At 38.7% G+C, this 18,504-nt stretch overlaps 2 protein-coding genes across 6 annotated transcripts in view; one reads left to right on the top strand and one right to left on the bottom strand.

The window, feature by feature from the left end:
- Window positions 1–10,942, top strand: part of tpr (translocated promoter region, nuclear basket protein) — a 21,784-nt gene extending 10,842 nt beyond the window's left edge. Inside the window, exons 33-51 of one of the 3 annotated variants that reach the window (XM_023954307.1) lie at window positions 80–278; window positions 365–558; window positions 782–855; window positions 1,161–1,357; window positions 1,499–1,774; window positions 2,006–2,160; window positions 2,897–2,974; window positions 3,405–3,593; window positions 3,679–3,825; window positions 5,847–5,940; window positions 6,367–6,521; window positions 6,637–6,699; window positions 6,784–6,869; window positions 8,002–8,108; window positions 8,499–8,594; window positions 8,738–8,879; window positions 9,089–9,210; window positions 9,296–9,400; window positions 10,438–10,942. In XM_023954307.1, coding sequence (XP_023810075.1) covers window positions 80–278; window positions 365–558; window positions 782–855; window positions 1,161–1,357; window positions 1,499–1,774; window positions 2,006–2,160; window positions 2,897–2,974; window positions 3,405–3,593; window positions 3,679–3,825; window positions 5,847–5,940; window positions 6,367–6,521; window positions 6,637–6,699; window positions 6,784–6,869; window positions 8,002–8,108; window positions 8,499–8,594; window positions 8,738–8,879; window positions 9,089–9,210; window positions 9,296–9,400; window positions 10,438–10,487 — 2,529 coding nt within the window. In that variant the 3' untranslated portion in view covers window positions 10,488–10,942. The remainder of the gene's footprint in view (window positions 1–79; window positions 279–364; window positions 559–781; window positions 856–1,160; window positions 1,358–1,498; window positions 1,775–2,005; window positions 2,161–2,896; window positions 2,975–3,404; window positions 3,594–3,678; window positions 3,826–5,846; window positions 5,941–6,366; window positions 6,522–6,636; window positions 6,700–6,783; window positions 6,870–8,001; window positions 8,109–8,498; window positions 8,595–8,737; window positions 8,880–9,088; window positions 9,211–9,295; window positions 9,401–10,437) is intronic. The other 2 variants (XM_023954308.1, XM_023954309.1) reach the window with 2 other exon arrangements.
- LOC101171901 (proteoglycan 4) lies at window positions 10,298–18,504 on the bottom strand. 3 transcript variants are annotated; one of them, XM_011474077.3, is made up of 15 exons: window positions 18,290–18,504; window positions 18,143–18,219; window positions 17,761–17,877; window positions 17,032–17,154; window positions 16,719–16,793; window positions 16,554–16,610; window positions 14,607–14,663; window positions 14,330–14,515; window positions 13,651–14,226; window positions 13,339–13,425; window positions 12,533–12,669; window positions 12,254–12,410; window positions 12,031–12,138; window positions 11,650–11,778; window positions 10,298–10,801 (listed from the first exon to the last, which is right to left on the bottom strand). In XM_011474077.3, exons 2-15 carry the CDS (start codon window positions 18,210–18,212, stop codon window positions 10,692–10,694), a joined length of 1,989 nt encoding a protein of 662 aa, XP_011472379.1. In that variant the 5' UTR covers window positions 18,213–18,219; window positions 18,290–18,504; the 3' UTR covers window positions 10,298–10,691. The 3 variants fall into 3 exon arrangements, with proteins under 3 accessions (XP_011472379.1, XP_011472377.1, XP_004068056.1); XM_011474075.3 differs by having other exon boundaries at window positions 14,330–14,539; window positions 18,290–18,503; XM_004068008.3 differs by lacking the exon at window positions 16,719–16,793 and having other exon boundaries at window positions 14,330–14,539; window positions 18,290–18,500.

The raw sequence follows: 18,504 nt of genomic DNA, 5'->3' as shown, positions 1-18,504 counted from the left end.
CTTAGTGCGCATCCTCTGCTGTTATTGTCAAAGTTGCAGACAACCTTAACGTTAATTCTGTACTTGGTGCTCTCTCTAGGTTGTAACAGAGCGAGAAAATGAGGTACGCAGTGCCCAGGAACAGTCAACCAGGCTGCAGGCAGATTTGACCAGACTGAGGCAAGAGCTGCAGGAGAAAACCTCTCAGGAGGACACTCTGAGACAGCAGATGGCTGAGAAGGACGAGAAAACCAGAAAAGCCCTCATGTCTGCCAAGCAGAAGATCAGCCTGCTCTCAAGTCAGTTTTGCATCTTCTTTGACCTCTGGGGGGAAGCAATGTTTGTGCATGGGTTTAAATGTTTGCCCTACATGGTTTTTATGCAGATACTAAAGAGCAGCTCCAGAAGGAAAATGAAGAATTAAAGACTCAGCGTGAGGAGCTGGAGGTGCGGGTGAGTGCTCTCAAGTCTCAGTATGACGGCCGCCTCAGCAGACTGGAGCGGGAGCTGAGAGATTTGCGAGGTCAACAGGAGAGACAAGAACAGAGAGATGAGCCGGCTGAGGCAGGTCCGAGCAAGGTGAGACGGTCCAGATGTTTTCACATTTCATCTTTCTTTTCTTGTTTGATAAATGCACGAGTTACATACAAAGAACCTAAAATTAACAGGAACAAAATGAAGAAGGTTTTTTTTTTTAATGAATATTAGATTCTGTGTGGCATAGGAACATCAAAATAGATATTGACAAACCAATCTTTTGACTTTACTCTTTCTTTTTCTTGTTGTTCCCGTCTCTGTTAAGACTCAGGAGCAGCAGAGGAGTACTGAACAAAGACAGATCAGTCTGAAGACCACCCCAACCTCAGACAGGGGCAGGTAAAAGAAAATTATAAAAAAACGTAAAAATGCATTTCTCTTTTATGTTTAAGCTCCAGTGTAGGGTTATGTCATAAAGAGATAACCCAAGGTTTTGTTGTATTTAAAAGCTTTAATAATCTGACTCTTTTCTTAACCCAATGAGAGTTTTCTGTTTATTTTTATGAGAATTTCACTTTTCAAAAGTATGAGTGACTGTTTAAAAGACCTCCAGACTTTAAGAAAGATGCAGCATCAACATAACAATTGCTGTTGGCTCAGAAAACGTTTTGAGAATGATTGTTAATGCCGATATTCGCTTCTAGTGCCACCACGTCTGAGCCTCCAACTGCCAACATTAAGCCAACACCTGTAGCACCCACAGCCAGCAAGCAACCTGTAAACCCTGGAAACAAGCCCACGCCGAGAGCAAGCATCAAGCCCATGATCACCCCAGCTCCTGTTCCCACTCCGACCCCCACGGCTACGGTCATGCCTACAACACAGGTGGAAACCCAGGAAGGTGGGTGCACATCAGAGCTTTAGACATTTCTTACAATCAAATGAAAGAGCATAAATTCTCTTCTAAAAATAATTATTATACTTGCAAAACTGTTTCCGAAGCTTTTGAGTCTTGAGATCTAACAGTCTGTGTCTTCAACAGTAATGCAGCCGACAGAGGGACCACCAGTGGAGCATGTGACAGTGTACGGCAGTGCCAGCGGCTCTGTGCGCTCTTCCAGCCCCAACGTCCAGACAACATTAGCTAGCCCCATGCTGACTGTCCAGCAGCCTCAAACGCAGGCAACAGCTTTCGTCCAGCCAACACAGCAGCAGAGCGTGACCCACACAGAACCTTCCAGTCAGGAGCCTGTGATGATCGATGCCACACCCAGCTCACAGGTGGAATGGCCTTCAACTTCTTCTGTGTTCGGCACTGGTAAGATCAGCCCTGTTAATAGCCAAGATGATTGTTGTGTTTATACTCATCTGTGTATATAATGCGTTTAAAAAGTCAGATTGCACAGGTATTTTAGAAGGCTAGACTTTTAACCAGAAAAAAAATGGGCAAAATTATGAAAAAGTAGATTATGGAACTACAAAAATAAAACTGCATTTTGTTTTAAGTGGAGACAAAGCATTTAGTTCATTCAACTTTCCTTGCTTTTAGTTTCAGCAACATCAGGATCATCTGCCATGTCCAAGAGGCCTCGTGAAGAAGAAGAGAGCAGCACCATGGTGACTGAAACTGAGGCCACTCAAGAGGACACCTCCAGGGCTCCTGTCCCAAAGAAACTGCGCATCATCCAGAGAGTGGGGCCAGAGGTAAGTGGGAACTTAGTCCCACTTGAAAGTTTTTTTTTTTTGTGTGTTTGAAATTCCCTCTCCAGTCAATCCAATTGATCTTTTGTAAAAGCGTTCCTAGTGGTCTTTTATTTATAGTTATGTCGTTTTAGACTAAATCAAACCTGTCGTTTACAAGGACATCACTTTTTCAGAGCAGCAGAAGTTCATTAGAAATTTGTCCCAGAGTTGTGGGCGGGACTGTTGGCGTGAAGTGAACCATCTTACAATTCCCATCATCCCTTTGTTTACCCTCTCTCTCTCTCCCGCTAACTTATAGCCCATTACAACTAACTATCTTAGCTAACATTAGCTGTGAAATAAAACTGGCGAGCAGTATTGGAGCTATCCAGCCGTACAGTTTTGAGCCAGATATCAGCTCAGACAAGGAAAACAAAAACGTACACGGATCTATTTGTCTGCAAGTGGATTCATCAGAACAGAACAGAGAAAGGAGCTTGTGGGCCGCCGATTGTAGATTTTATGTAACAATCTTTTTCCAACTGCATTTTTTCATCTGCTCCTGATTCACAAAGATTTGAATACAGAAATTCTCAAACACAATTTTAATCTTTATTTTTATAGTATATGTCCTCCATTATGAGAAAAATGCTACAAAAAACATGTTCCATACCAAAAGCACAATTTTCATTGGAATAGTTCTATAAATTGAAGCAGCGTTGTTCTAAATTTTACTTTTATAATGCGACCTCTTTAGGAGGAGCTGCTTACTGAGGAGAGTGCTGAGGCGGATGGTGTGGTCCCAACAGACAGCCAAGACGGTGAAGCAAGTCAGGTTTGTAAAGTCTTATTTCCTATTATTCCAAACATATATATCTTTTTTTTTTATTATTTATATTTTTGACAGGGAATATCAACTTTTACATCATTGTTACATTGTTTCCAAGTTACACATCATTTTACATCAAATATATTTTCAGTCAGTAAATCAGAATGCGTGTTTTTGATCATTTTGTACTCTTCCCCTCTTTTTTATATGACAAACATATATATCTTTATGTAGCATGTCTAAATTGCACATGGTTAAATTAACTATAAAACCCCTTCCAATTAAAAGCAGTAATAAAAGGAATTAGGAGCGCTAATCTCCACAAAAGCACTGCGTGTTATTTTTTTTATTTCAGTGTTGCAGATAGAGGTTCTTTTGTTATTTGACAGTTTGTAAGAACATGCTCACTGTTCCCTTTAACTGGTTTCACCTGCAGACAGAGGAGTTTCCATTGATGGAGGAAGGTGATGAAGGAGCAGCCTCTCAGTCTGTTCCCTCAGAGCAAGAGGTTGCAGGCACCCAAGGTGAAACGCCAAGTCAACTGCAGCAGGAAGTAATCGTAATAATCACTGATACAGAGAGTGACGAAGACCAGGAAGAGGGGGAAGAAGAGGAAGAGGAGCAGGTCAAATTTTTTTAGTATTTTTATTGTTTTTCCTTTTTTTATTAAATGCTCTGGTGAATTGGGCTTAAATTTTTGTTCATTGTAGGAATATGAGGAAGAGGAAGAAGAAGATGATGAAGAAGAGGAGGACGAAGATGATGAGGCAGATGATGGGGGCATGGGAGAAGAGGAGGAGGAAAGTAACGATGGGAGTGGAGACGGCAACGAGGCTTACGAAGGAGACGACCCAGAGGTTGGGCTTCCTACTTGGAACTTGGAGCACATCATGTTGTGACTTTGCCAACCACACAGCTTTCATTCACAGAACTGTTAACCCTTCCCACGCTTTCAGCAACATGGACACTCCCTTTCCAGGACACACGCCCAGTTTTTCCACTCCCTCTCAATGCGCTGCCATTTGTACTGTCATAGCTTTGTCTGTATTCAAGCTTTGCTTGTGTTGACTCTAGCTGTGTACCTTTTACTCTTTAATTACTTGCAGATTTTCAGCTTTATGACTCAAAAGTCTGCAACGTGACATTGCAAGTGGATATGTCCAGACGTTAGGGGCAGTCCAGGCCTTAGGGTGTCTGGACTGATGAATAGGGATGGCCACCGAGCCCAGGGGAAACATTCTTCAAGACCGCAGTATCGTTAAGATCTGACCTCAACAGTTCTGCTATCGGTACTGGAGAAGTCGCTTTTTTTGTTTGTCCCACAAGAGATGAACGTTATCTGCCATATTTAACTCAGCAAGTCAGTCAATTATTAATTAATATTAATTTTGCTATTCTCGCTGAAGAGGAAAGGTCTGTCTGGCTATTTGTGTGCACGGGGGGCGGGGCTGTTGTTCAGACAGTACGTGGCGCACGCACACACGAACGCTACCAAAGATATGCAATGGCAGAAAGAGCCTAACGCTCCAAAATTCGTCTCTTTCCTCCCTGTGCTGCAGCTCTGTGTTTTTGTAAAATAACTATCATGTTCAGATTGTCGTGGTGCCTTTAATCCTTTTATCTCCCTAGACTAAAACCACCCATTTCTGCGTAAAATTAATTAAATTTGCGTCAGGGCGCCCCGACTATCCTGTCACCTTGCTGCTAAGATGACGGTATGTTGCGCTGTCTGTGTAGAACATGCTGGAGGGGGGGGTTTGCACGTGGGGTAAAACAACGAACAGGTACAGAGGCGGGGGCGGGGCTTAGACTCACAGCTTATGATTCCAGACAAACTAACAGATACTTCCTGATAAAACATAGTTGTCATCCATAAAATTAATATAATTTATTGGGTTTACTGGATTTGAAGAAGAAAAAAAATAGAAAGGAGTCTGCATCAAAGTGTATTTGTTTCAATCATCTCATTAATCTTAACTCTGGGTGTTTGACAGACAGAAAAGTCTATTCAAGGTTGTGGAAAATGGACAAAAGATCAAAGGAAACATCACGCTTATAATCAATAAAAATAAATAATTAAATAAACATTCTCACAACATTTTGAATCAATACAAAAATTGCTATATGAACTATCGCGATAAATCGGCAAAAACATTTTTTCTAACACACCTAGTGTTGCGGCTCCCTGTGCTTTCATCTCAGTGGGAAACCGATCCAAATGGCTCTTTGAGAGGTTCAGGTTGAAGACGCCTGGTCTAGCACATCCACGTGCATTCCAGGGTTTGTATTGTAACATTATCATTTATAAAGAAAAATGTTTTGTTAAAAAAACAATGTTTTTTCATAATGAGGAAATAAAACACTTTATGTTCTTAATTTGTTATTTATTTATTTTATTTACTGTAATTTACATTTTCACAGGACTGTACTTCAAAACATTCCAGTAAGCACATTAAGCCATAACACCCAGAAGAGAAATTTTCATAAAATGACTTTACAAACACTGGTTTAAAACTATTTCATTGCCTAGCCTTAATTTGTTAGATTGGACCCGTCTGTTGGATTTTACAATACAATAAGCTTATTTTTTCTAATTTTATCAATTTTTCATCATGGTTGGCCCTGTGATTAGGATAATAACATTACAAGTTTTGATTATTAAATATTTTACAGAGGCTTTTATGTTTTTCCATTTCCTTAAAGAAGCAATTGTTCATTTCTACAAGAAAAAGAATCTCTGCTGTTTCCTCTTGTCATCATTTGTGTACATTACTTCTCTTTCTCACTTTTCTTTTATCCAATTCAACCCTTTTAAGACTTGTAATGGTCCTATCCTGTTTCCCTCGGTCAATGTTCTGTCTTTGTTTAACTTTTCCAGGGAGCTGACGTGACAGACGCTGGCACTGAGACGGAGGAGAGTCTGGGGGCGTCGGACTCCACCCAGAGGCCAGCAGATTCCCAGACACCCAGCTGTAAGAACCAGGAAATGTCTCAAACATACATGCAGTCGAACTCAAAATTTCCACATTCTGTCTCCTGTCTAAATCATCTAACAAAGTAGCACTAATGAGAAAGAAAACAACAAAAAACAGTTCTTTAAGAAAACACTTCTATACATTTTTTATCATTCAAAAAAGCTTAATTCATTATTGCAATAATCGTGTTGACATCAATTAATACTAGGATCAAGTATATTGTGCTATATCTGTTGTTATTTAAACTTTTCTCATCTCGTAGATTTTTTTTTCTAATAGTTTCAACTTTCATTTTCTCATGTAGGGTTTAAAATTTTACATCTTTAAAATTTATCTGAGTGGTTCTCTGTTTTTCTTTACTTCTTGGAGCTGCTGACTTGTATCTTGTCGGAATTAAGTTTAAATATTTGACTTTTGTTTTAGTTGAAGGGAGCACAGTTGAGGCCTTTTCCACTGAACAACCAATCTCAAGTTCTGGCGCGCGCATGCCCCCGTCTCCACGGAGACCGGTGCAGCAGCTCTCCCCACGTTTGAATGTCCACCCTGCCCAATCGTCAGAACTGGGACCACCCGTTCAGGTGCCGCTCCACTCGTCATTGTTGGGGGAAGATGATTGTCCTGGAATTGCTGTTCTAACATTTCTCCAAAGTGTTTCTTTGTTTGATGTCGCCTTTTATCATCTTGTATTTCCAGCAGCGTGTTCCTGTTCGCCGCCAGTCAGTGGGTCGGCTCACTCCTGGAATGCAGAGCTGTGTTGTAAGTCATTTTGACCACTTGAGCTGAAATACTTGTTATGAAGCCTACAGATGTGTCAAAGTGTCTCTGCCTCCTGATGTGCAGCCCCTTCACAACGAGGAAGATGACAGGATGGTTCCCTGCACTCCCACGCTTCCTCACCGGCCTGAAGGCCTGGACCAGGCCGTACAGTAAGGCTAAGCTTTCTATTCTAGCATTTCTGTCAAACCTGACATTCTTATCACTTTGGAAGAAAAGGGTTCAACATCTGTTTCATTACTTATGCAAAATTCTGGCCTCAGTTGGGTGAAATGCTTCAAAGATTAAACAATAAATGATAAATATTAACTTAAATTTACACTGGGGAGGTTAGGGAATAAGACATCTGTAAATAACCATAAATAAGACATCTGGCTTTCCTTGCACACCAACAAAGTGAGATGTGGACTTTTTAGAAAATTTTACAACTCTTATGTGTGTATGTATATATATATATATATATAGTTTGCCTTTTTAGGGTCAATATCAAATAAATGTAACTAATTGATTGAAATCCTTTACTCATGAGGTATCTTAAAATCAAAATGCTGCACCCACTAGAAAGTGCAGCTTCCACCTGAGGCTCATTCCTTTAGCTGCTCTGTTTAGAACGGAGAAAAATCTTTTCACTTTTAAAAGCTTTTAAACCTCAGCACCGTTAACACTGGTGCTCAAACGGAGGTTATGTCATAAATATTACCGTCTTTTTTTTTACTGTCCACTACACATTAATTTGCTGTCAAGAAAGAAAAACGAAAATGAGTCACTCTAGTACATTTTGCAAAGAGATATCTGTGGAGGCTCTCATTCTTCCACCAAACGTTGATTTAATGTCAGATTATCCTACTTTTAATACGTCTCTGTACGAATGTACAACTGCTGATTGTTGTGCATTAGTCTTGCTTTGATTGCTTGAAATAAACCATTTAAAATCAAATCAAATGCTTCTAAAGCTGAAAATGTTTTAAAAAGATGAATCTGGATGTTTTTTTAAGATCCAGGTGACCCTTTTAAAAAATGTCTTCAGCTGTCTGACATAAGAGTATTGACAATCCTTTCCTCTTCTCTTGAATACACTAATTTATGTTTTGTATTTTCCCCGAGACAAAAAAGAACTTCCTCTAAAAGGCTTTGTACTTCTGCCTCAATTTTACTCGGATTACAAACGTGCCATGGAAAATAAGAACTGTTGGATGTGTTTAAAATTGTTTGTGTAATAGAAAAAGCTGGTTATAGATCTCTTCAGTCTTGTGATGCCATGCAACTCATTGTTGTTTGTTCCAGCTCTCCCCAGGTGACTGGAGTGTCTCGCTTGTTCGGTTCTCCTGAGGACGTGCCGCAGACCAGCTCCTCCTCACACTCTGATCTAGGACAGCTCGCAGCACAAGGAGGTGCTCCACCACACTTTCAAATACAAAGCATGAAGTATTTTTGTTCTCATTCGTATGTGTTGGGGGGAGTTAACAAGATTGACTTGAATATTTTAGTCTCCAATTTCTAATAGTTTTTGTAACTTTTGGATTTCTTTTATTGGATCCTTGTAATATGATCTACTATTATAAGGTGACAGAAATACTGCAAGATGTTTCCCTTCTGCTTAAAACAACTGACAGGATGCTTCACTTTCATTAGTTTTTGGAATTGTAGAAAACTGCAAAGGATGTTAATAATGGTGACCTCCAAGCATTTATAAATAATCTCAAATTCAAACTATCTCCAATAATGTAAAATTACTCTGAAAAGATAGAATGTCTGACTTTTCAAAACTTTAATATCTCCAGGTTTTGGAATGTATGAAAACCCTTTATTGCCAAGTCATGAAGAGGAGTCTGGTGGACGGAGCGTACCAACTACACCCCTGCAAGTTTGCGGTTCAGGTTGGCTTTAGTTTACGTTTATTCCACTTCTTACCCCTGAAATTGGAAAACTTCATTCAAACTTCAATATTTAAATCCAGAGCGCTGTCACTTTTTTATGGAACAATGTGTTGTTTTTTTCCCCTCACTAACCATCTTCTCAGAAGCTGCACCATCCGACACAACAGAGCATGCTTCTCAGTCAGTCCCCACGGTGAGCACATCCACACCCGGCCTTGTTGCGGCAGTCACAGCCAGCACAGGAGATGAAGGGGAGTCCTCCCTCTTGGAGTCGGACACTGACAGGTGATTTATCCCTGATCAATTTCATGAAGTTTTGACTTCTTGCTTTTAAGTGACCTCTTTTTTTCTTCTTGATTTTAATATTGGTTGCAGTGTATAATGTACACCTTCTTTAAAGTATTTCGTTTCGTTTACAATTTCAGACGCTAAATCTATTCTTTAAGACATTCAGAGATGTTTCTGTATTATTTGAATTTAATTGTTTGTTTTAGGTCCAGTTCTGAAGTGTTGGTGGATCCTGTGGTGTCACAGGAAGATATGGAAGTGCCAAGTCAGCCGGCTGACAAAGCCAGCCTCCCGTCGACCAGCCAGGAACCCACCTCCAGTTCTGCTGGTGTGAAGCATTCCCACATTTTCCATCACATCACGCTGTAACCATTCTGCATTGAAAAAGAAAATAAAACGATTGTACTCTTTAGATACAAGCAGTGCTCCCCCTAGACCCTCTCGACCTGGATCTGGCTCTCGATTTGGACCTCTGCAACGCTGGACAGACAATCGCAGTGGGCGTGGAAAGAGAGGAGGTAAACTGATAGTTCTAGTTTAAAATGCTGATCAACCACAGAAAATCAGCTAGGTTTTGTTTATAGGTTCATTTTAGATTGGAGTAAAAAAAAGGGAGGGGGGTAAGAATTCAATTGAAATTGTAAGAGAAAACAGAGGTTTAGTTGGTATTATATGAAAACAGCTATACTTGCTGAAGTGCCATAGATGCTTTTGGTTTGACCCTTTTTTTTCTTTCATCTTAATATAAATATATCTTTTCAAGTCTGGATTGAAACTGTTCCTTTCAAAATTACATTTTAATTATAATAAATTACATACTGTATATCTTATGTCTTCACCAAAATGTGGAAAAATGTATAGTGATCTTTAAAGCCACATTTATCATTCAGATTCTCAGGAAAACGGTTTCAAATGAATAGAAATGTCACTGTGCAGTTTACATGTTCATAAAGATATATGGCCCAGGTTGTTTGTTAAAGCTCACTTTAGACCACATCTACAATACCAAAGGCTTTTTGAAAACTGTTTATTTTCAGAGTTTACATGGGATTTTTCTACAACTTTCCAGCTCAGTGGCCTTGTGGTAGAGTGTCCGCCCTGTGACTGGAAATCGTGAGTTCTAATCCAGGCCGAGTCATACCAAAGACTCTAAAAATGGGACCCAATGCCTCCCTGCTTGATACTCTGCATTAAGGGGTTGGATTGGGGGCTTTAACCACCAAATGGTTCCCAAGCTGTGTCTGCAGCTCACCGCTGGAACTTTAACTTTGAACAACTCACCATTTCAGTCTAAGCTTTTCTAGAGATATTTTGGTCAATATTTAGTCAAATATTTTACATTTATTAATTGTGATGTTTGAAGAATGTGTTTTATTTATTTATCTAAACAAATCCTGGGGGGGGGGAATAGTCGGTATGTTCTTTTAAATTTGTTTATTGGATAAAAAGTGTTACAGGAAACATGAATATACTTTCATAATAAGTCATGAGTTCTTACAGATATAAAATAAAGAGAATGTAACTGCATCTGAATGCATATTTGAATTCTTTACAGGTCAAGCGTTTCCATCCCGGGGTGTAAGTGGGAGACGATTTGCAAGATAAAGTTCTAATAGAAGAGCGCTCTGGAGGACTCGGCATTCCCATCACAAACACATTTCATCTTTGTCTTCAGCCTCTGTGCTTTTAATATTTTTTCTTTACTTGTAAGTTTGTTGTTTGTTTTAAAAGTCCCTACAAAAGCAGTGTTTTAAGAAAATGTTATTAAAGTTGAATGCTTTAGGAAAACTCTTGTCAGGAAAAGGATCTTCAAGGTTGGTTCTTCGGACAAGTGAAGAAACTGTTGCTTTGAGGCGTCGCGTTTTCTTTTGCTGCAATTGTGGGACGTTCTCCGCTGATCCTCACGTTATATGTTGATGCTGCAAAGAACATGTGAAGCAAGAATTGATCTTCTTGAAATCATATGATTTCATAGACAACTGAATATCTTTGTATTTGCTCTGATTGAAGTGATTTTTGAACAGTAGATAACTTGACATAATAAAAGCACATATGCATTTTTCCGTCTTTCTTTCTTTTTGTAAACTATATAGCTTTGGTCACAACACTATAGATGTAAGCTGAAAATGGACACCGCCCTTAATGAACTTCACAACTGTCAAACACACACGCATGGTTCTCATTAAGTGTCCCAGACAAACATCTTTGCATCCCTTTTTTAGACAGCTTTCTTCTTTTCTTTTTTTGGAGAAAATCCCAGTAGAGTGAATAAAAGCCCCACATACTGGTTAAAAACACTTGTAATCAGCTCATAGTCTGAGTTCTTCAGTCCTAAATGTGTTGGTTTACCAGGAATTTGACTGAACTTTCTCCAAAAACACTCAATTTAGGAAAAGCCAGTTTGCTGCTGTGTGTATGAGCTCCTATAAATAAATATTTTTTCCTGTTTGGGCATATATGAACCAAAGTGGATCAAAAGCCAGATTTTACACATTTCTTTTCAATTAAATGTTCTAGTGAGTTTTTTTTTTTTTTGAGGTGCTTGTATTTTATTGGTTAAATGCTCGTTGCTCTGTTGGTCAACTTTAAGTTGTTTTGAAATGATCTGTGTGTGGATTAAGTCTGTTTGCTCAAAACACAAGTATTTTTTTTTAGCAATCTCAACATTTAGAACTTAATAGCAAAAAAGTTTATTTAAAGCAACATTTTAAAAATGATTTAGTCTATTTAAAGTTAAAGCATGAGACCGTAGCCAATGAAAACTTACATCTGGAGAAGACAAAGTATTTGTAGCCCTCCTGCTCCTGGGTGCTGGGCACAGACACAGCCGCTGTGATTTGGAAGGGGAAGCCTTTCCAGGATTTACGAATGTTTATGGCTGGTTCTAAGATGGTCGCTGGTAGACAAACAAAGTGTTGCAAGTTAAACGAGCAAAATAAATAACCTGAATGAACGTATTGCCTTGTAACAAAGAATTTTTCAAGGGGCTAACTGAAGGAGAACTCAAAATACTATAGGTGTAGTTTACATCAAGCTGCTTTGATGTTATGCTTCCCCTAGAGTATCTTAATTTTAACCATCTCAACTCAAAAATAGTCCTAAATTACTTTTTATTTACGACATATTAAAGTTCTGATTCTTCTGTTACCTGCTTGGCGAGCACTTCGATATCGAACTGTCACAATCGGATTTCCAACTTTTCTACCACAAGTCCTGGAGGTGCCAGCCTGGTATGAGTATTTCTGAACAAAACCTCCTGGATAAAAGAGACAAAATGGAAAATACATGATCACATCTGGTAATATCTCACCATGTATGCTTATAAAAACAAATCTGTTGTTCCATTTTAACAGTTTGACTCATTTCCTCACCTCTCTTGAAGAAGAAGACCGCTTCTCTTCTGCTTCGATACTGAGGCACAGACAGGGCAGCAGTGATGTGACCCCTCAGGCCATCAAAGCCTGTCTTAATGACTTTAGGATAGCCAGGTTCCAAAACATCATTGTCGTATCTCCAATACCTGCTTCCCTGCAAAAATGTTATGGAAGAAACTTCAAAATGAACCAAAAAGATTTTAACTGGTACCAAAAAACCTTTGCCCATTACAAAAGAAGCAATAGATTTGTCCCATCTGATCCCATTTAACTTACCTTAAAAATATATGTTTTGCCCTCACAGTTGCAGCGAGTGAACACCGTGTCGATGGGGGAAGGAACACCCCAGACCTGTGTGATGCTTTGAGGTGGACTTGGCACCCTGTTCCTATCCAGAAACCAGAAGTAATGACCTGTAAATAAAAAAAAAAACACTACATAAGACTGTCAGAAATGAGTTCATGTCTGTTGATCTTTCTACAGAAATAGTCTATAACAGTTTATCCTTCAGTCAGACACTTAAATAGCATGATGCAGGAAGGAATGCTTTCACAGATCTATCTTCCTGTCAGCAATCAGACTAAACACCAATAATAATTCTTATGAAATGTTTACTTTTTTATTTTGTATCTGCTGTTTTTAATGAAACTATGGAAACAAGGTATCTTCCTCTTTCTGGGATCTATTCTATTTTACACAGTTGCTTAATTTTATGTTGAATTGTGATGCTGAAATCACCATCTATGTTTTAAATTAAGATAATTTTAATAAAAATATACATTTTTACATTTCGTTATATTTATACATTTATTCTTTCACGTCTATAAGTGAAATTTCTCAGTAAAGTATAATAGGAAGTTCAGCAGATCCAAGTTGAGCTGGTTTAAGCAACTTCTCACAGAATCAATCAACTATTCCATATTAATACAGTAATCTAAAAAAAGGCAACCTCAGTAATATTTTTTTAACTTTTTCAAACTGGCGTAAATCAAAGAACAAACTCTAAAATACACTAACTGGAAGTAGTACAGAACATTTAATTTTCATACTAAATCGCTCAGTATTAACCCCGTTTTACAAACCTCTGAAAACTGCAATTGTCCCGTTTCTGAGTGTGGTGACTCCACTTATCGGCCTCCCGCTGCACAGGTTTTTATCATTGCTGTCATCTGTGGAAAAAGTGCGTTTCTGATCAAGCTCTTGCTTGAATATGCAAGATCAAAACTGCAAAAAAGGAGTCATCTTGGAAAATATCCACAGTATTTTAAAGTTCTTTTTTTTTTCATTTCTAAATGCACCTTCTTCAAAAAAATTACAATTTCACAATCAAACAATTTAAACATTTGCATTTGTTTTTGTAAGAATGTGTCATGGATGATAAAACTACATCTTACCAGCTTGGATATCTGTCTTTGGGGTTTGTGTGTCCAGAGGTTTCGTCTCTGGTTTAGAGGTGGGCTTTAGTTTGGAAGGCTCAGGTGTCTCTTCAGGTTTTGAGGTGGATGGTGAGGGTTTGGTCAGTTTTAGGTCTTCTTTGAGTGGATCAGAAGTACTTACTGCTGGTATAACATTATCTGAGGTGCCATCTTGCACAGTATTTGTAGGGGAGGGAATGATGGTTGTTCCAACACTGAGTTCTGGAGAATATCTGGATGAATCTTCAAGTGTTGGGGCCAAAGATGGAGCGCTGGTGTCAACATCATTTGAGTTTTGTTCAGTGTTGAGGCTCTGAGTGATTCCCACTGGGATCGTTGTTGGAATCATCACATCTGAAGGGGATGTGGTGGTGACCTGGATATTTTCCAGCACTTCCGGATCATCTGTTGTGATTTGAGTGACTTCTGGTCTTTGTGAAGTGTTTATTGATGTTGTGGGTGATGCTGAAAGGTTGTCGGTGTAGAGCTCATATGAGACTGTAGGCTCAGGGAATGTTGTATTTTGCTCAAAGGGAGTTGTAAGACCTATGGCATCTGGAAGTTGTGGAGCACAGGAATAAACTTTTTGATCTACATCGGATTTTTCCAAAAAACAAAATGAAACTGATAAGCCAAAAGCCCTTCAAATATCACAAACCTGCTTCTTGGTCTCCAGGGGCTTGGCTGGAGGTGAGGGGATCGCCACTGACTGAAACAGTCATCTGTGTGAGGGAAACATCTCCATCCACAGTGGGATCTGTGGGAACTTGGTCCAGTAAGTCGGATGGGGATGATCCGTCTCCACTGGTAGAATCTGGGACTGTAGTTGCCACTGGAACCTCAGCTTCAATGTCAGCAAATGTATAGCCTAGAAAATACTGGCTGTGAAATTGACTTGGATAGATCTAACACTACCAAGAGTTGGATGAGCTCACCATCACTTGGGGCATTAGTTGGCTGTGGCGTTGAGCTCTCCAAAGGAAATAAGCCATCTGTAGGTAACAAATCAACTAAAATCAAACTTTACTGTTATAGCACTTTTCTAATTTGTCTTACTCAAAGGGCTTTACACTCTCCGTATACCATGATAAAGCATTAATTGAATCACCAAAATGATGGAAAGTAGAATTCTGGCTTTGTACTGAAGTGGGGAAGTGATATTTTGGGGATCTGTCCACACCAGTGATCTAAGCAAAGAGCCAGACCCAGGAGATCCCATTGCAGTGGGTCAGTCACTGGTGTGGAGGATCCCTCTGAGAAAAACACTAGAGTTGAAAATGTAAAAGGAATAAAATAAATAAAAGTTAAAACAGATATAAATAACCAGATAAGTAAATAAACAAACCTTAATGGACAGATATAAATCAGTAAAAGTGAAGAACAAATATCAACTTACAAAAAAGAGAACATAAAATGATAAAATGATCAAATAAGTTCCTAAATTTAAACTAAAAGCCAGATAAAAAGGTAGGTCTTGCGCAATCCTGTTTCTACCATGAACAGTCTCTGTGGCCTTAGGCTCTCTGGGAGGCTGTTCCACAAGCGAGGTCCATAAAAACTGAAAGAAGCCTACGTATACGTATGTTTTATTTAGTTCTGACTATTGGATTTACCAAAGGTCTGTACCAGAGGACCTCAGGGTCCATGAGGGCTCATACCGTAAAGACATATAAGATATGATGGCCTAAGACCATCAAACATTTATGAACCAAAAAAAGAACTTAAATCCATCCCGAATTGCACAGGGAGCCAATGCAGCAATTTTAAAATGGTGTAATGTGTTCCGCCCCCCCGGTCCTCGTCAGCACGCGTGCAGCTGAGGGTTGTATTAGTTGAAGGTTTGATAACCTTCTTCTGGGAAGACCAGAGAGACTCTGTTTTTGTTATATTTTTAAATTTGTGGAATAAAATTCATCTCAAAGTCAAAAATAACACCCAGGTTTCTCACAGACTGAGAACTTTTATCATTTTTTTAGTTTAGATAAAACAACCACTCTGTTGTCTTCAGAAATGATCACTAAAACCTCTGTTTTGTCCTGGTCCTCTCAGCCTGTGATCTACTGTGTCAAAAGACGCAGATCCAGTTGTAGCACGACTGAGAGTTTTTGACAGTCCAGGTTACACGTAATATCATGTACTATTGGAACAAGTGCTGTCTCTGTGCTGTGGCTTGTCCTGATTGATACCTTTCAAATATGGTATTTCTATTTAAAAACAGGGTTTTTTTCAGTTATTTTAATTAAAACATTTTATATTGGAGACTGGTTGATAAATATTAATGTCAGGATTTAAATTATTCTTCTTCAGATGAGGCCTCACCACTGCTGTTTTAAAGGCAGCAGGGAAGATACCTGTCTGAAGAGAGTAATTTACTATATTTAAAAGCTCAAACTTAAATAAGTTACATTAAAATACTTTTTTTTAAATCCAGATATTCATAATTAATAATGTGATGCTGACACAAACCTATCAATAAATAGTTTCTCCAGTTAAGTTGAATGTCCTGTATTTAAACTCTAAAAGCTCAAATACTGAATTCAAAACAAAAATCCAGGGAAATGTTGTGTCACTGTTGGCTTTCATCTGTGGTTTCCACATCTGCTATTAAACTTGTGCCCAGTTTTCATAAATGTGGTCCATTCATGAGAAAACTGACCTTTAACATTCCTCATTGGCTAAAGCTTTGCTAGTGTTGTACAAATTTAATACAAAAAGTAAGAATCTCTTCATTTTGAGTCCTCTTCCCAACATTGCCCTGCTCACATTATGGAATTCTCTGATCTAAAACATTCATACTGGGCTCAGATATAGAGAGTAAAAGGAGTCAAGTGTGAATTAAATGTTTGGTTTCTTTCATCTGCCTAAATGAAGAACAAAGTTACCTTCATTGTTTCCCTTGTTCATAGCAAGCTCCTGTGTGTCTTCATCCAGAGCTGATTCTATGGAAAGATTTACAAACAAAGATTTGTTTTCTCAGAAAACCTTTCCCATAAACCCTGAAAGTTTAAAAATGCGTTATGATTCAAACATTTTTCCATAAACTATACCTTCAGCTTTGCTATCATTTAAATTATGACACGAATTAATCTTCATTGTTGCCACACTGGTCTTTCCATTGATTTCTGTGGTAGTTTTAAAGGCAAACAAAAGTCAAATTAGACTCAGGGCTACGGTTTAGTTCCCTGCATGCACTGCATGCTTATGCCTTTGTGTGTGTGCGTGCTGAATTGATTGGAAGAGTCACTTCATTATGTAAATCTTAAGCTACCAAAAGATTTGTTAGGATTGATCTTTGGAAAGCAGCATTAGTCAGCATGCAAAGAAACACAACCAGTCCTGTTTGTGCTGCTCAAAGCTCACCTTCAGATTCACATTGGGTCTTGTAGTCTGGACAGCACTGCTTGAACTTAATGCAATCAGAATCACAGGTACACAGCCGACCCCTCTTGAAAGTTTCTCCACACCGACCCTTACATGAGTTCTCTGTTGCACACAAATCAGCAGGTTATTTTAAAATATTTGATATAACTGTTGTTATCAGAAAGATGTTTCTTTTTTTTTGCATCTTAATTGTATTTTAATTTGTATCAAACAGAAAAGACATCTTCCATCCCAGAGCTGTCTGAGCCCTAGATGGGGACAGAAATTAGCACTTAATTTTTACTTTTTCATATATTTTCTTGCTTTTTTAGTCATCTTGTTATTTCTTTTTGTTTTCTACATATCTTGTTTTTGCATACTTTTACATAGAGGGAGTTGTTGCTAAATTTTGTTGTACTTTTATGATGGGAATAAATCTATTCTAATATGCCAGACGAAAATACGTAGCGGTACAATGTCTTTTGAAGCATGTTAATGTCTCAGCTGGAATAGTGGTGTGTTGTCTTCTTTTTTACTATAAATGTGTAACCAAATACTGCCAGAACACGGCCATGACTGGCCAAATATGTACTTAAACCTGTCAGAAAACTTCTAAAAATTGAGATTAAATCTTAAGAATTGTCTCCCCTGGTTAAAACAGGTTTAAATGTATGAAAATAAAATTAAGGACTATCATGCAGAAGGCTGTAAGTGCGGAAAAAGCCTTACGGGTGGTGCATTGACTTTCATAGTCTGTGCAGCACTCTTCATAAAGCAGGCAGCCGTAGTCACACTGGCACATGTATCCCCTGTAGTACTCGGCACCGCAGCGTCCTTTGCAGCTCGCTGTTGGGGGTTTAATAAAAAAGAAAAAAAAGAAAGATAGGGGTTCAGAGACTGAGTTCCTGAGATCTGATTTCAGAGAGGTTGATGGGGAAACTTCAGGCAGAAGTTCATCTGACTTCATATTAAGAGAGTAAACATCGGTGAGTGGAAAAAACATCTTTCATTGTTTTAAGGAAAGCGTATTTAGTAAAAGTAGCAAAAATATTCAATGATTTATTATAAGTTTAAATGTATCTGGTTGAAATGTTGTACAAGTTACACTTACTTTGAGTTGCACTAAATTTCAAAGCACAAACCAGCAACATCACAGCACAAGGTAGTTTAAGGGCCGTCATCCTGAAACTGAGCAAAACATAATGAATGTAAATGTTGATGTGTGAAAAGAAAACTCCAAACAGAGATTGCAGCTTACCTTCACGCGCTTCTGTTCCAACACTGCTAAATGATGGACTCAGGTTGCTTTAAAAAGGGGCACTGAGACAGTCTGACGGGCTGTTAATGAATGAATCCGGTGTCATTAAAGTAGTGGTGAGCTCACATTCTAAAGGGAGGATCCTGCCGTTTCAGACACCATCAGTCCCCACAAACAACTGGAAGCACATCAACACACATCTGTGCCAGGCAGAC

This window comes from Oryzias latipes, chromosome 4 (assembly GCF_002234675.1).
Source record: "Oryzias latipes chromosome 4, ASM223467v1".
NCBI lineage: Eukaryota > Metazoa > Chordata > Actinopteri > Beloniformes > Adrianichthyidae > Oryzias > Oryzias latipes.
This window is presented reverse-complemented; position numbering and strand designations above follow the sequence as displayed.

Bases quoted from the DNA above. Each gene is read 5' to 3' on its own strand.
- LOC101171901 (XM_011474075.3), bottom strand. From the start codon at position 18,212: ATGACGGCCCTTAAACTACCTTGTGCTGTGATGTTGCTGGTTTGTGCT. The intron at 13,426-13,650 runs GTAAGATGTAGT...CTTTTTCCACAG, and splicing joins AAAGACAGATATCCAAGCTG to ATGACAGCAATGATAAAAAC. The intron at 12,139-12,253 runs GTGAGGAAATGA...TCTTTTATCCAG, and splicing joins GGTCTTCTTCTTCAAGAGAG to GAGGTTTTGTTCAGAAATAC.